Genomic DNA, 13,974 nt, shown 5'->3' with positions numbered 1-13,974 from the left:
TCCCTTCCCTTCCCTTCCCTTCCCTTCCCTTCCCTTCCCTTCCCTTCTTGTATTGCTAGAGCTGTGCATGGTGTTTGAGAAGAACTCAATAAGACCATACTGGCTTTGAAAATGAGCACCCAGTTTGGTACAGAAATGTCCTATTTTGACACAGAAAACATTCTATTCTGGTGATTAGAAACCATAGTAGAGAGGAACTTAATACATGACAATAATAATTCTTTGGAAATGTAAGTCATGCAACTGGGTGGCTTGAGTCATGTTCAAATCACTTCCCTACTGATGAAACCCCTGCCAGTTTCATATAGTTCATTATACATTAAAATAGAATATTTTAAACAGAGCTGGTTAGTTTTGTGTATAGAGCATAGTCATTTACTTGAAAAAATCAGCAGCTAGTCACACGCGTTTGATATGCTTTGCAACTCTGGCAATGACTATAGGCAACATTATTTTTAAAATACATTTCATAAAAGAATTTGCCAATTTCTTTCTTAAGACCTCAATTAGTCAAGGAAGTTACTCACAAAGGGAGACTTCAATGCCTGAACATTTAGATGTTCTGCAGCCTGGTGATATTCACAAACCCAAATCAGCTCTTCCCAGTCGGCATGCAGGGATATGGAATCTCTGGATTCAGAAAAATCATCTCTTCCCTCGATGCACTGGCCTTTCTTGGAGGCTTCTCCTTCCACTTGGCTCCCAGCTAAAGGGAGGGACAGGTCTCATGTGAAGATTTAGAACCAAAATCAATTTTTTTTGGAAACATGGACCTTTCTGCTTTCAAAACCATAGCAGTATTAGTGTTTTCAGGCCATGGCTGCAGGAGGAAGTGCTCTTTGGCACTGAAAGTTCAGCAATCACTCAAGTGATAGGACACAGCACTTGCTGTGGCTGAGCAGTTCAGAGAGTTCCTGTTCAGTTGTCTGTAGGGCATTAAGAGCCTTTCATTTCCTCATGTTAAAGCGGGTCCCTATTTCCCAGAGTCTGTCCAATACTAATGGCACAGGGAAAGTGTGAAGGAATGCCTCTACAGCCCCATGCATGCCAGGGCTTAAGATTGCTGTATGGTACTGACAAGAAAAATGATTGTATTTGCACAGCAGGATGTTTTTCATGGTTATTTAATATTTATGGGTCCTTTTGCACCTCCTGGAAGCAGAAACTTTGGAAAAAGGAGCATAAATCTGAATAATGAAAGCATTCACATCTGTTTGGTCAAAGTTTATAATAACTGGAAAGCAAATTCAATATTTGGACTAAATTGCTCTAGTTTCTTACTGTTTTAATGAAATGGTAAATAAAAAAAATAAAAAAAAGAAGTGAATGCCACTCTTTTCAGTGAAGTTTTCAGAGCAATGGTTATTTTTTCAAGTAGATCATAGAAATTCTGTTATGAGGACATCTTCATTTTTAGGGCAACATATATTCAGTATAAAGCCATTCATGCATCTCTACCCTCTCTCTGTGCATGCTCATTTTACCTGTTAATGACAGTTACATGCAATACAGGGGCTTTTCACTAAACTTCGGTGGCTTGATTCTGAATTTCATTCTTGGCAGTGAACCAATACATAATCCTCTGGAAAAAAGCAAAAAAAAAAAATTAAAAATTCTGCAGTGTGAACTGAAAGTCTCACGATAAAAATACCTGATTCTTTTTTTAAGAGTGCCATTGTCTGACCTCAGATCTACCTCTAAAGAGGTGATATTTCAGACTGACCAGCCAGCTACTAGGTACCAGAATTGCAAAGGAAGGCATCACAGAAAACAACACAGATGACAACTAGTAGTTTATGAATAATCCCCAATGTGGTGCTGAGTGATTCTATTAGCTGTCTGTTCTTCATGTCAGAAGTGGTCAAGATCTCCATCACTGACTGTCTCTGAGAGTCCCATAGCATTTTCCATAAAACTAGACTGATTACTGTGATTTCATTTCCATTCAAAACACACTTCCTATGATTTTTATGGCTACATGGAGATAGTCTTTCCTGAAAAGGAGAGTGGAGGGTTTTTTGTATTCAAGGGGACATGTTTTATTCCCCTTTAGGGTTTGGGATGAAAATGCACATTAAATCTATTACAACCTTACAAGAAACTTAGAGCTTCCTCCATTTATGCATCTGTGTAAATGCCAGCCAGCAAAAGGTACCTAAAGTTTTATTGTAGTCCCAACAGCCGACAATATCTGAACATTTCATGATGAGAAGAAGCAATGGGGCAGGTGGCCAAGAGTACATATGGCAGCGGTGACATAAACATATGGAAATTACACATGAAACATGAGGGGGGTGGATCATATTTACTAAAATAAACACCTTGGATTTTAGGGGCAAAGTACTTCCTGAATGAGGATGACTGTTGCATATGTCTGCCATTGAAGGTTTTGTGAAGGATAAGCAAGTTATTTTCTGTTAGAAAAAGCAGATTGGGCACAAGCACACCTTAAAAAACCAACAACCTGCTAAAACTATCAGCATTTCTGAGTAAAACATCTTTAATCCATGAGGCTGTTGATTATGTGCTGGTTTGTTTTTTGCCTGCTCATAGAATCAGTATGTACTTTTGTGCCAGGGCTCACAAAGGCTTGCAGCTCAAACTTGATGGCTTAAATAGAGCTCTGAGAGGGCTGGGCAGCACAACAGCGTCCAGGCTGGGCTTCAGGAACCTTTAGCCTCAGGAATGCCGTGTGACCTCTGCCTCTTATTCAGTGGGTGAATGGAATGAGCTGTAGCCCAGGACTTACGCTGTAAGCACTTCAGTAGCTCAACCTTGTCAGCTTCCTTTGCTTGAGTGAATAAAGGAAACTAAAACCTCAAGGACCTACATTTAGATACAAACTTCATTCCTGCACTTCTGGTTGCCAACAGAATAAAACTAAAGCACAGTTGCCTTTAAAAAACCAAGATCTTTGGTAAAATATATGGATTCAAATTGTCCCTTGTAAGCTACAATACCTGAAGTACAATAGCTGACTTTACTATGAACTGGAGTGTAAAAATGACCTTTCTCTCCACCCACTGTTCATGTTCAGGTTTATCAAAATTTCTAGTGAAGATACTTGCCTCTGCAGGACTGCAAGCTAAAAAGAATTAAAACTCAATGGTAGTTTTGCATCTCCTAAGTGCTGAAGTAATACATTACAGATAACAACTCTACATTGTATCGCTCACTTCCCATAGCAAAGAGGAAAAATTGTCCCTTACCTGATGCATCAGTGCAGAAGTAGAGAATATGAGTTGTGCTTTGGCCACTCAAGTTTTAATTTATCTAAATGACAGGGATTCTGTCATCTCCCTTAACAAACTTCTGCATTCATACTGAAAACAATCTGCTGCTGCTCAGTCGAAGTTTTTCTCTGCTAACTCATATGCCATTGCTATTGCCCTGCACTACCTACATCATTCTTCTCTACTGCTGGTAGCCCTATTTTGACTGTAAAATTGCTCTTGAAATACTGGGATTTTTTTCTGGCCTTTCATGTTCTTTTGCAAATCATGTCTAATGAATCATTATCATTTTACCAGGTGCTTTCCTAAGACTCTGACCATGTGCCTACTGAAATTAATAGCAAAAGTCTGTTGGGTACAGCACTGCAGAAACAAATCTTTGTTAAAATCAAGCCTGCTACTATCTAATTAATATCCAGGAGCAAGACCCTGGATGCAGCTATTTCAGTAATGTACTGTCCACACTAAAAAAGGTAAGTTGTTTCTGAAATCACTGTTACAATAATGGCAGAATTAAGCCTTATTCATGTTCACCCAGCTAGAGGGGAAAACATATTTAGCCTGTAAAGTTTGTGTCTTTAGTGTAGAAGTAGGAGCTGACATTGCTGTCATGGGAGGCAGCTAAAGAAAACATATACATTATTTTTCTGGATGTTTATTTTGAACATTTGACAGCCCTTCGTGAATAGTTAGCATCAGTCTTTCCTGATCTTACTCTTTCAGAAAGCTCAGAAAGAAAGGTTCTCAGAAAGTTTCTTTTACATATATGTATACATATATCATACCTATAGAGACGTTTTAATGGGTTATTTGGAGTATTTTACCAGTCCTGTGACATAACATCAAACCTGCTATCCCCCCCTTGCAGTCACCGCGCTCACTCTCGGAGGGGGACAGCGAGAGACAAGGGGAAGCTCAGCGCGGTTTCCGCGGAGCGGAGGATGCCGCTGCCATCACCGCCGTCCTCTCCGGGCGCGCCGTGCCGGGGATCCCCGCGCCCCCATCCGCGGGCCACCGCCCCGCCGCGCCCTCCCTGCCACGTCCCGCAACCCCGGCGGAAATGTGCTGTCCCACGGGGCTCAGAAAGGCAGAGACTGCTGCCCACTCTCCACTCCCCAAACCGCCCGGCTCGCTGCCTTTGTGTCCGCGGCCACCGCCCCCTCCCCGCGGGCCGGCGGCGGGCGGGACGTGCCCGGCGGGGCGGGCCCAGCCACGGGCGGTGCCGCCCCATAAGAAGGGGCCCGGGGACCAGCCACCGCCCTTCTTCGCCCGCAGTACGTTCGAGGTGCCCTGCTCTGCTCCGCTCCCGGATTACAAAGCCCGCGCCGCCGCCGCCGCCGCCGCCATGAGCAGCAGCACCAAGAACTCCTCGTACCGCCGCATGTTCGGCGGGGGCAGCCGCCCCAGCACCGGCACCCGCTACATCACGTCGAGCAGCCGGTACTCGCTGGGCAGCGCCCTGCGGCCCAGCACGGCCCGGTACGTGTCCGCCTCGCCCGGCGGCATGTACACCAGCAAGACGACGTCGGTGCGGCTGCGGAGCAGCATGCCGCCCATGCGGCTCCACGACTCCGTGGACTTCTCCCTGGCCGACGCCATCAACACGGAGTTCAAAGCGAACCGCACCAACGAGAAGGTTGAGCTGCAAGAGCTAAATGACCGCTTCGCTAACTACATCGACAAGGTGCGCTTCCTGGAGCAGCAGAACAAAATTCTGCTGGCCGAGTTGGAGCAGCTCAAGGGCAAGGGCACGTCCCGCCTGGGCGACCTCTACGAGGAGGAGATGCGGGAGCTGCGGCGGCAGGTGGACCAGCTCACCAACGATAAGGCACGCGTGGAAGTGGAGCGGGACAACCTCGCCGACGACATCATGCGGCTGCGGGAGAAGTGAGTGTGCCGGGGGGACGCGGATTCGGGCTGCCGGCGCCTCCTGCTGCCGTCCCCCCTCCCCGTCCGCTGGCGCGGAGGCGGCCCCTGAGCATCCCGAGCGGTACCGGGCCGGCGGGAGGCTGGGCGGGGGATTTGGGGGACCCCTCGCTCCCTCCTCACCGCTGTCTTGCCCCTTCCAGGTTGCAAGAAGAGATGCTTCAGAGAGAGGAGGCCGAGAACACCCTGCAGTCCTTCAGACAGGTTAGCGGGGGCTGGAGGGAGGGAGCGGTCAGAGAGGAGGGACTGAGGAGGTGGTGGCGGTGCCTGGGACGGAGGGTGGGGACTGCAGGAGTTTGCTTTTCTCGCACAAAGAGATTCCGTCAGTTCTCACGCAAACCCTCCGTATTTTCTTTAGGGGGATGCTGCCGTCTGAGGGGAGGGGAGGGTAACTATTGTCTTGCTTTATCCAAGTCTAGCCTGTTTTACAAAAAACGCTCCAACGTGGAATCACTTTCCGATCCAATAAAAGTGAAAGGGGGCCATCTGCTCGCTTGGCTGAAGGGTATTAATGGTTTCTATGGGATTCACCGTGGAATGCAGATACAGGCATTCTGGCAAGTGTGGTGGCAGCAGATTGAAATAATAGATCCCTTTGTGTCGGAGGGGAGGGCGCAGTGGGCTGCATTCTTACTAAATGTGTAATGGTGCGGGCATATTTCTAGCAAAATGTGTCTACCATGTATATTGTCCATTTTTTTTATATAAACCAGAGCTCCTTTTTGATGAATCACTTTGGACAGTGCATCACTGGACAACAGTTTCAAATTTAAAATTTTTCATGTGGGTGTTGTCTGCTGACAAGAAGTAGTCAATTTGTTCCTCGGGGTGAGGTCACAGCAATTGAGCCTGCCTTCTCTGGGCGTCTCTTAAGAATATGGAATTTAATCCTCTGTAAAACAAAGTTGTTAATTTAGGAAACAAATTACATTAGAATTTAGTCTCTATAGGATGCTATGATGTTATCCAGATAAACTAAAACTTACATGACGACCAGAACCAACTGCGCAAACAGTGTTCAAAAATTGTTAGGCTCAAGTTTTCACTTGTGCAAAACCAGCTTTCAACTTGGATTAAGCCTTGTTTGGACTAGGAGATATTTAGGAATGTGCCTTCTCAAAACAAGGTCTCTTCCCTAAAACTTCTGGTGTAAAACAGCATTGCTAGCATTCCTTCGGGCTGGAAGTGACTGCCCTTATCTCCAGGCATCTGGGTACAGGCTGATTTTGTTCCAGAGCTCTTCATAGGCTTTAGTAGAAGTCACCATTCAGGAAATCACCACTTCACTGTCAGCATTTCTCCAGGCAAGGCTTTTGATGGCAGTATATTTATAGTCCTTGAAGGATAGAAGGTGTCTCCATGAGATAATGTGTGGAAACTGAAACACCTATTCCCATTCAGAGCCTGGAAATTCAGTCTCCCCAGCTATTCTGGGGAAAGAAGTTTGAAACAGAACAATTTGAGATACTGCCTTAAAACTGCCTTAATTAATAAAGCTTATGGGTTTTTTGAGTGCTATGCCAATTTAACATAGTGTGAAGTTCCATGCGGAAGCATTTAACTTAAGTTTTAGAGAACCTGATCTACTCTGATTCATTGCTGAATTCAGTTGAAGGTTGGCTTTTACGTGGTCTTTCATCCTTAAATGGTGCACTTTAGGCATGTCTATATTTCAAACCAATTGAACTTTATGAAGACTCTAAGCTTTCAAGTGAACTTGGCTTTGTATCTATCTATCCCACACTCATTCTCAGCTCTTCCCCGCACTTTGGAAAGGGGTCATTCAGAAGCTCAACCTCTAGCTGATCTGTGTGTGCAGTACAGTCAAAATTGGATCCATTTAACCTCCTACAGTGTAGCGTATGCATAAGAAATGAAAATCATTGTGGAAACTCTACACTAAATCCACTTGTGACATAACTGTTGCATGCTGATGTGTTTTATCTGAACAACAATAATACGTTGCTATTCCTCACTGGGAAGGGTATGGTTAACATACAGGTTTTGAAAACTAAATCTGTTTCAGTATTGTTCTCCTGAAAGTGAAATGAAATTCACAGAACGCTGAAGTTGAAATATCCTGTTATGCTTTCCGTTGTTAAAAAAAAAAAAGCCCAGCTTTTTATTAAACCATTATATTCTTCCACTGGAAAGTTTTATACATGGATTCATAACACTTCAGCAGACATTTTGCTGCTCTGATGTAGCATCAAAATAACTTTCTACAAGATGGAGCAGTTGTATACTTCGTTTTTTTTAAATAAGGTAAAAAAATATTCGAGCTTTTATTACCAAAAGCTGCCTGCTTCAGAGACTGTTCAACTCATGCATACTGAATTCTAATTTAATTCTTCTGGGCAAAGATGTGATTCTACTCATGTGCTGAGGGGTGTACTGCATAAAATAAATGTGAAAGTTCAGTGAGTTCTTTCTTTTGGGGCAAAACTAGCATCACAATTAGTGAGAAAATTATTTATTGCAGCATTGCCAGCATTGGCAGCAAGGTCCTGAACCTATGACAAGACTAACAGGTCAGCTCCTGGCTAATCTGAGGTGTGTCTAAGTAAACAGAGATGCTCAACCTGTGAATTATGTGGCTTGCATTAAAGAATATCGTAGGATAAAATCAGTGGGTACTCCATTTTCATGTTTCTATGACTTATACTTTCCTTAGGCTCCAAGTAGCTTATTCATTCATGTAGTTCTCCATACATCTAGGAAATACTGATACACTGAATCTTAATTATAGGAAATATACAAATGATAGGCATATAGTAAAGTCCATACAATATATTAAGTGTCTTCAGTTGAAGATTCTCTAAATTTATTATAAGGTCCTAAAAATCCTGTAGATATTCAGTTGTTCAGAAAAAAAATGATTAGTCTTCAGGATTTCTGTAAAATCCACTAGAAACTCTTGGAATATCTGACCGACTGTGTTGGGTCATAGCCATGTAATTTTCTGCCAGAATGATCTTGAGGGTTTTTTGTGGGGAGGAGAACAAATTAATTAGGAAATTCCTTCCCTGAACAGAAAAACAGAGCCAGTATGAATTGTGGGATAGAAAACTGGATTTGATAGAGAAGTTGTGGAATAACACATGAAAGGGGTATTTTGCTGGATAAAGAGAACAGAAGAATTCTGAAGCAAGGACTTTACCCCAGAGTAGAAGTGATCCAAGGAATGGCTTTCTAGGAGGCTAGAGAAAACACTCCTTATTTCAAAGGTGTCATAATGGTAAGAACTGCTGATTAGGAATTTTGGGCAATCCAAAATAGCTTTAGAGTAAGCTGTGAAAACCTGATAAGTTAATACCCTGTGAGCACAAGCATGCGACTGTGTATGTAACTATTGTGAAAGGAACAACTGTCCTCTTTGCAAACTAGTTGTCCTACACATTTAAAATGTAAGAAGTTACCAATCAGTGTTTAGTCTTAAGGTATATTTTTGAACTATTTCAAGCTACTCCCATGTGACATTCATGGTGTGTCTTCTGTTATGCCCTAAGTTAATTTTTTCTGTTGATTAAGATTATCTCTGTCCAGCAAAAAGTGGAGTGTTTGCCAGCAACTACGAGGGTGTAGGCAATGATGAGTAACTCAATTTGCGTTTATGCTCATACCTTCTTTTTCTCAAGGGAGACCTGTTGAACTGCTTGGAGAAGTAAATGCTGCAGTTCCTATACATACCTCACTAGCTTTTACAAGTATGTTTTCAGCTGTGGTCTGTGGACCTAAAGGGCTCTGTGGTTGGTCACCAAGGAGTCCATAAACCAAGCCCACTGATAGTCATGTAGGCACATGGGTTGCACTTTTAAGCCCTGCTGGAAAGAATGGAAGTTTGTAAATTGCAAGACTCTTTCTCAGTGTAATCAAGCTAGAAGCACTAACTGCTGACTCCTGACTCAAGTATCTGTTTCATTTTCAAGCAGGATTTACACCATGATCTGTGTTTTCTTGATCATGCCAATATGTTGGCAAATATGCATATGCTGTATAGTTCAGAAAAATCACAATAAAGGTGCATATAATGGTTTCAGGCTAGGGTAGGAGATGGCAGAAGGGTTTCTTACAGCTTTTGATTTCTTATTTTCTTGCCAAAATGCTCAGATCAGTCTGTTGTGTGCTGCTGAACTTGCTGTAAAAAACTTTTCTACCCCAGTTTTGTAAGACTGTGAATCATTCTTCTCCCTGGTCAGGATGTTGACAATGCCTCTCTGGCACGTCTTGATCTTGAGCGCAAAGTTGAGTCCCTGCAAGAGGAGATTGTCTTCTTGAAGAAGCTTCATGATGAGGTAAGCTGAATAACGAGGGCCTGTGTTTAGATGCTGACTGTCTGGCATGCAAGTAAGTTCTTTACTGGTTCTGTCCCAGAGTCCCTGCCTGTGTACGTTCTGTATGCTCGCGTGTAATAACATTGAGTGTCTGCTTCTCTCTAAGGAAATCCGAGAATTGCAGGCCCAACTCCAGGAACAGCACATCCAAATTGATATGGATGTTTCTAAGCCTGATCTCACTGCTGCCCTGCGTGATGTTCGCCAACAGTATGAAAGCGTTGCTGCTAAGAATCTTCAGGAAGCTGAAGAGTGGTACAAGTCCAAAGTAAGTGAAATGTATCAGGTACTCAAAACAATTGTACATAACAGCTTTGCTGTGGCACTCAGTGTTCCCTCTACTGGACATAAACACAACCATGACACAAAGTAATTTTTAAACTTGTCTGGGAAGAGTACAACTGAAAACATTCTGTGCCATAAGTTAGAGCATCAAAATAATGGGTGCATACTTGGAGTCTTTCCTATGCTTGAACCTGGAAACAGATGTTGGATGAAGTACTGGAAAAACAAGTGAGCAGATGGGTGAGAAAATGGGAAACATACAGAGTAGGGAAACAAATCTGAAAGTTTGCTACAATTTCCAATTTAACAATTAGAAATAGAGAAGCGTTCTAAGAGTAATGCTAATATTTAAATGTTTTGGGTGTTAACACTTTTAATGACTTCAGTTGCCCTCAGATGCTGTGTCCACAAAAAGTCTGTTTCACCATTTCTGTTGAAGTGTTGTGCTAACCAAACTGGGGCTTTCCACAGTTTGCAGATCTCTCCGAAGCTGCTAATAGGAACAACGATGCCCTGCGCCAGGCCAAACAAGAAGCCAATGAGTACCGCAGGCAGATCCAGTCTCTCACCTGCGAAGTTGATGCTCTTAAGGGAAGCGTAAGTAGAAGACAGCAGTGATTGGGGCATTCTTCCCTTTGCAGCTTTAAGCACTGTACCGCAGTTTAATTGTTGATCTAGATGTGAATACAGGTGATCTGCCATGCAATACAGCAGCTTAGTAGCACTTTTTGAAGAGGATGCCGTGGGCTTAGTTTGCCTGGATGCATGACAGTGCACCGGTCAGATTGATACACTGAACTAGTCTTATTTAAGCTATAAACAATGAGTTCATTCTCTTGCTATAATATTCACTGTTTATGTAACACTTTCTGGAAGTGTTTATGCATTGTCTGTCAGGTACAGCTGAAGCCATAAAAAAAAAGCTGAAGGAGCAGTGGAAAGGAGGCACAAATTTTGCTGCTGCTAGAACCTGACTGCCCTAAAGGCTGTCTTGAAATGAATTTAACAGTCTTAAGTACACCTGCAGGCCCCCTCCCTGAGGACTGTTTGCATGCTGACTTGTAGTGCGTATGTTGGGTTTACTGTAAAGGATCACTTTTCCACCTGGTAGAACAAATACATGGCACACCTCAAATCATGTAGCAGAATAACCCTCCTTGACTTTGCAAGGGGAAGATAAGGAGATGACAAATTTGGGATGTGTCTGGGCAGTTTCAGAAAGGATGCTAATGTAGCATAACTTTTTTTAAAATGCTAAGGGTTTTGAGAGCGGGGAAGGGTAGCTGAGCTGCAGCAGTGCTTGATTTCATTGTTCTCTCCCAGAATGAGTCCCTGGAGCGCCAAATGCGTGAAATGGAGGAGAATTTTGCTATGGAAGCTGCTAACTACCAGGACACTATTGGCCGTCTGCAGGATGAGATTCAGAACATGAAGGAAGAAATGGCTCGCCATCTGCGTGAGTACCAGGACCTGCTGAATGTAAAGATGGCTCTTGATATTGAGATTGCCACCTACAGAAAGCTGCTGGAGGGTGAAGAGAGCAGGTAATCGCATAAGACACTTTCTAAATGCCAATTACTAGAAGACACTCTACACCCATGTCTGATTTTATCCATTTCTTTTTTCCTTTAGGATTAACATGCCCATTCCAACCTTTGCTTCTTTGAACCTGAGAGGTAAGCTGTTTCTGCTGTTTCAGTTTAGCCAGTTGTTCTGTCACTAGCGAGAGGGGTTTGGATAGTTCCTTTTATTAAGTTTTTTGAACTTGTGTAAGTGCAGTTGGTTGTGAATGTTTTTCTTGGATATAACTACAATTACAACTTGCAATTACTTAACCTTGGATGGTAGAAGCTCTTGTGTTCCTGGACACTTTTTTAAAAATATCAATACATAGCAAGTGATTAGTTTAGATGCCTGCTGAAGGTGCTTTAAGGGCAATGGAGAGAAAATGCAGAAGACTGGCTTATTCAGAGCCACATACTTCTTTGTGTACTAAACTGGTATTCTGAAAGTAGACACATATCTATTACACCTCATTTCTTTGAGGAGGCCCTTCATCTAGACTATTGGTAATAATACACTTTCTTCTGCAGAAACCAACATTGAGTCTCAGCCAATGGTTGACACTCACTCAAAGAGGACACTTCTAATTAAGACTGTCGAAACTAGAGATGGACAGGTTGGTAGTAACTTTTAATTTTATTTCTATCACAGCTGGTTATCTTAGTGCAGCCTTTATATTGCAGTAAATATTGAGTAGAACAGAAACTGGCAGTTGTAGCAAACAGGCTTCCATGGAAAAGTTCATAAAATTCATCTGATGGTAAAACCTTAAGTTTCTGACAGTTACCTGTGTATTGAGTATTTAAGTTCACCTGAGTTCTCAAAAGATTTCCTTAGGAAAACGTGGCAGCAAACAGAGGTACTTGTTTGGGGCAAGATGCCGTTGTCAGTCTTAAGTCAATAAAGCTTAATTGGTTTCGGCACAGTCTTTGCAAACTAGAACTTCTCATTTAAAAGTGAGAGCTGATACCCATTTGTTCACATTTTTGTGGTACTGGATGTTCCACTTCTAAGTCTGAAGAAACCCCACTTCCTACTAAAACTTAATGCAAGTGTTTCTGTTTTTCATCAGGTTATTAATGAAACTTCCCAGCATCATGATGACTTGGAGTAGAGCTGAAGTGAAGATGCATACTTAATTAATGCAGGAGAAATTCTTACCAGCAAGATTGAAAAAGTCCATGTCTTAAAGGAAGAAACAGCTTTCAAGTGCCTTTCTGCAGTTTTTCAATGAGCGCAAGATGATTATGCTAGGAAATAGGTCTTAGATCTTGCAAACTGACTCTCCCTGAAAGATTAGAGTTTACAATGGAGTCTAGTTTACAAATAGCAATATCTTGTGCTGCAATACTGTTTTTAAGTATCAGAATTCAATAAAACTGCTTTTTTCCAGCACAGTATGAGCAACCTGTCGCTACTTCAATAAATCTTTGGAAAATGGCTCTTGATGTGTTCTAATTTGTTAACTTCATGACTTTCTGGAAAGCCATAACAACATAATGCTGGAATTACTATACGGTTGACATCTCTAGTACTGGCTGTGTGGAATGCTGTTTTTTTCAGTTTAACTAGATAAACTGTCTTACTCATTTACTGCTTAGGTTTTGGAACCAACTAAATGGACTATAACTGGCAGATGCATAATGTATTATGATATTTCTTATCAATTGAATAAAATATGATACTTCAAGCTAATAAAAGTTAATCTTGCTTCCATATACTAGTTAACCCAGTTACTAAGAGCCAAGAATGCTCAAAATACCTTAAAACTTGGTTTTATAAAACATACTAGTTATGTAGCAGAGAAATAGTTCACGCAAGCCCTTATCTCAGACAGCACCTTTGCAAGTTAACAGCTGACTTGGTATATTGACTTCATTTTCCAGGAAAGACTAGTTCCCAAAGGCTTGTCTGTATTACAGAAGCTAAATGAAGTTTTCATATAGATTGGGGGTTAGGAGAGACTAACTTGCCTTATTGCTGACTTGATTCTAGTATTTAAACTCCTTTTTAAAAACCGAGAGCCACCATACCTGGTGTTCTCTGCTGAACATCAGTGTAAGTGCTGTAGAAAGCTCCCATCTGGCTTGCTATAGTCTTGTGGAAGGCAGAAGTGAAAGGCTGAAGTCCTCTGTGAACACTTAAATTCTCTTTTGCAGAGCAAGGAACTTCTCAAATTTAAACATTCGAGACCACAGCACAGCCCCATGAAAGTCGTTACTCTGTTCCACATCACTCCTGTAAAACCTTCCTCCTGTAAGCATTTACTGAGGTAACAATTTTTGTGGAATGAGTAAAAGCAAATGAGTTGTTCAGTAAATATGTATAGCATTCAGTGCTCATTCAAGGTAAGGGTAGTAGTTCTGTGTTGTACAGACACTCTCACAAGCACTTGGGAACTGATCTGTAAGAAAAACATACTATTACCCTATCTGATAGGGATGAAAACAAATTACTTCTTTTCAATCCTTATTAGCATTTCCCTTGGCTCAAACTCAGGACTAACTGGATGCAGTGCAGACACTGGAGTGAGAGGGCAGTAGGAGTCTGCTTTTCCCATCTCTGTTCCCTGTAGCACCAGGTTAGGAGACCTGCAGCTAGGATGCTAAAGAGAGAGGTGGGCAGTGCCTGGG

At 42.4% G+C, this 13,974-nt stretch overlaps 1 protein-coding gene across 1 annotated transcript; it reads left to right on the top strand.

Moving 5' to 3' along the window:
• Positions 1-4,487: 4,487 nt before the first annotated feature.
• On the top strand, positions 4,488-13,036 carry VIM (vimentin). Its single transcript, XM_027695712.1, has 9 exons — positions 4,488-5,120; positions 5,303-5,363; positions 9,359-9,454; positions 9,600-9,761; positions 10,250-10,375; positions 11,102-11,322; positions 11,411-11,454; positions 11,872-11,957; positions 12,414-13,036. Exons 1-9 carry the CDS (start codon positions 4,579-4,581, stop codon positions 12,453-12,455), a joined length of 1,380 nt encoding a protein of 459 aa, XP_027551513.1. The 5' UTR covers positions 4,488-4,578; the 3' UTR covers positions 12,456-13,036.
• Positions 13,037-13,974: the final 938 nt, after the last annotated feature.

This window comes from Neopelma chrysocephalum, unplaced genomic scaffold (genome assembly GCF_003984885.1).
Source record: "Neopelma chrysocephalum unplaced genomic scaffold, ASM398488v2 Primary Assembly neopelma1_102, whole genome shotgun sequence".
NCBI lineage: Eukaryota > Metazoa > Chordata > Aves > Passeriformes > Pipridae > Neopelma > Neopelma chrysocephalum.
Note: the sequence above shows the minus strand (reverse complement) of the source record. Positions and strands in the feature narration are given on the sequence as shown.

Bases quoted from the DNA above. Each gene is read 5' to 3' on its own strand.
- VIM (XM_027695712.1), top strand. From the start codon at position 4,579: ATGAGCAGCAGCACCAAGAACTCCTCGTACCGCCGCATGTTCGGCGGG. The intron at 5,121-5,302 runs GTGAGTGTGCCG...TGCCCCTTCCAG, and splicing joins ATCATGCGGCTGCGGGAGAA to GTTGCAAGAAGAGATGCTTC. The intron at 9,762-10,249 runs GTAAGTGAAATG...GGCTTTCCACAG, and splicing joins AAGAGTGGTACAAGTCCAAA to TTTGCAGATCTCTCCGAAGC.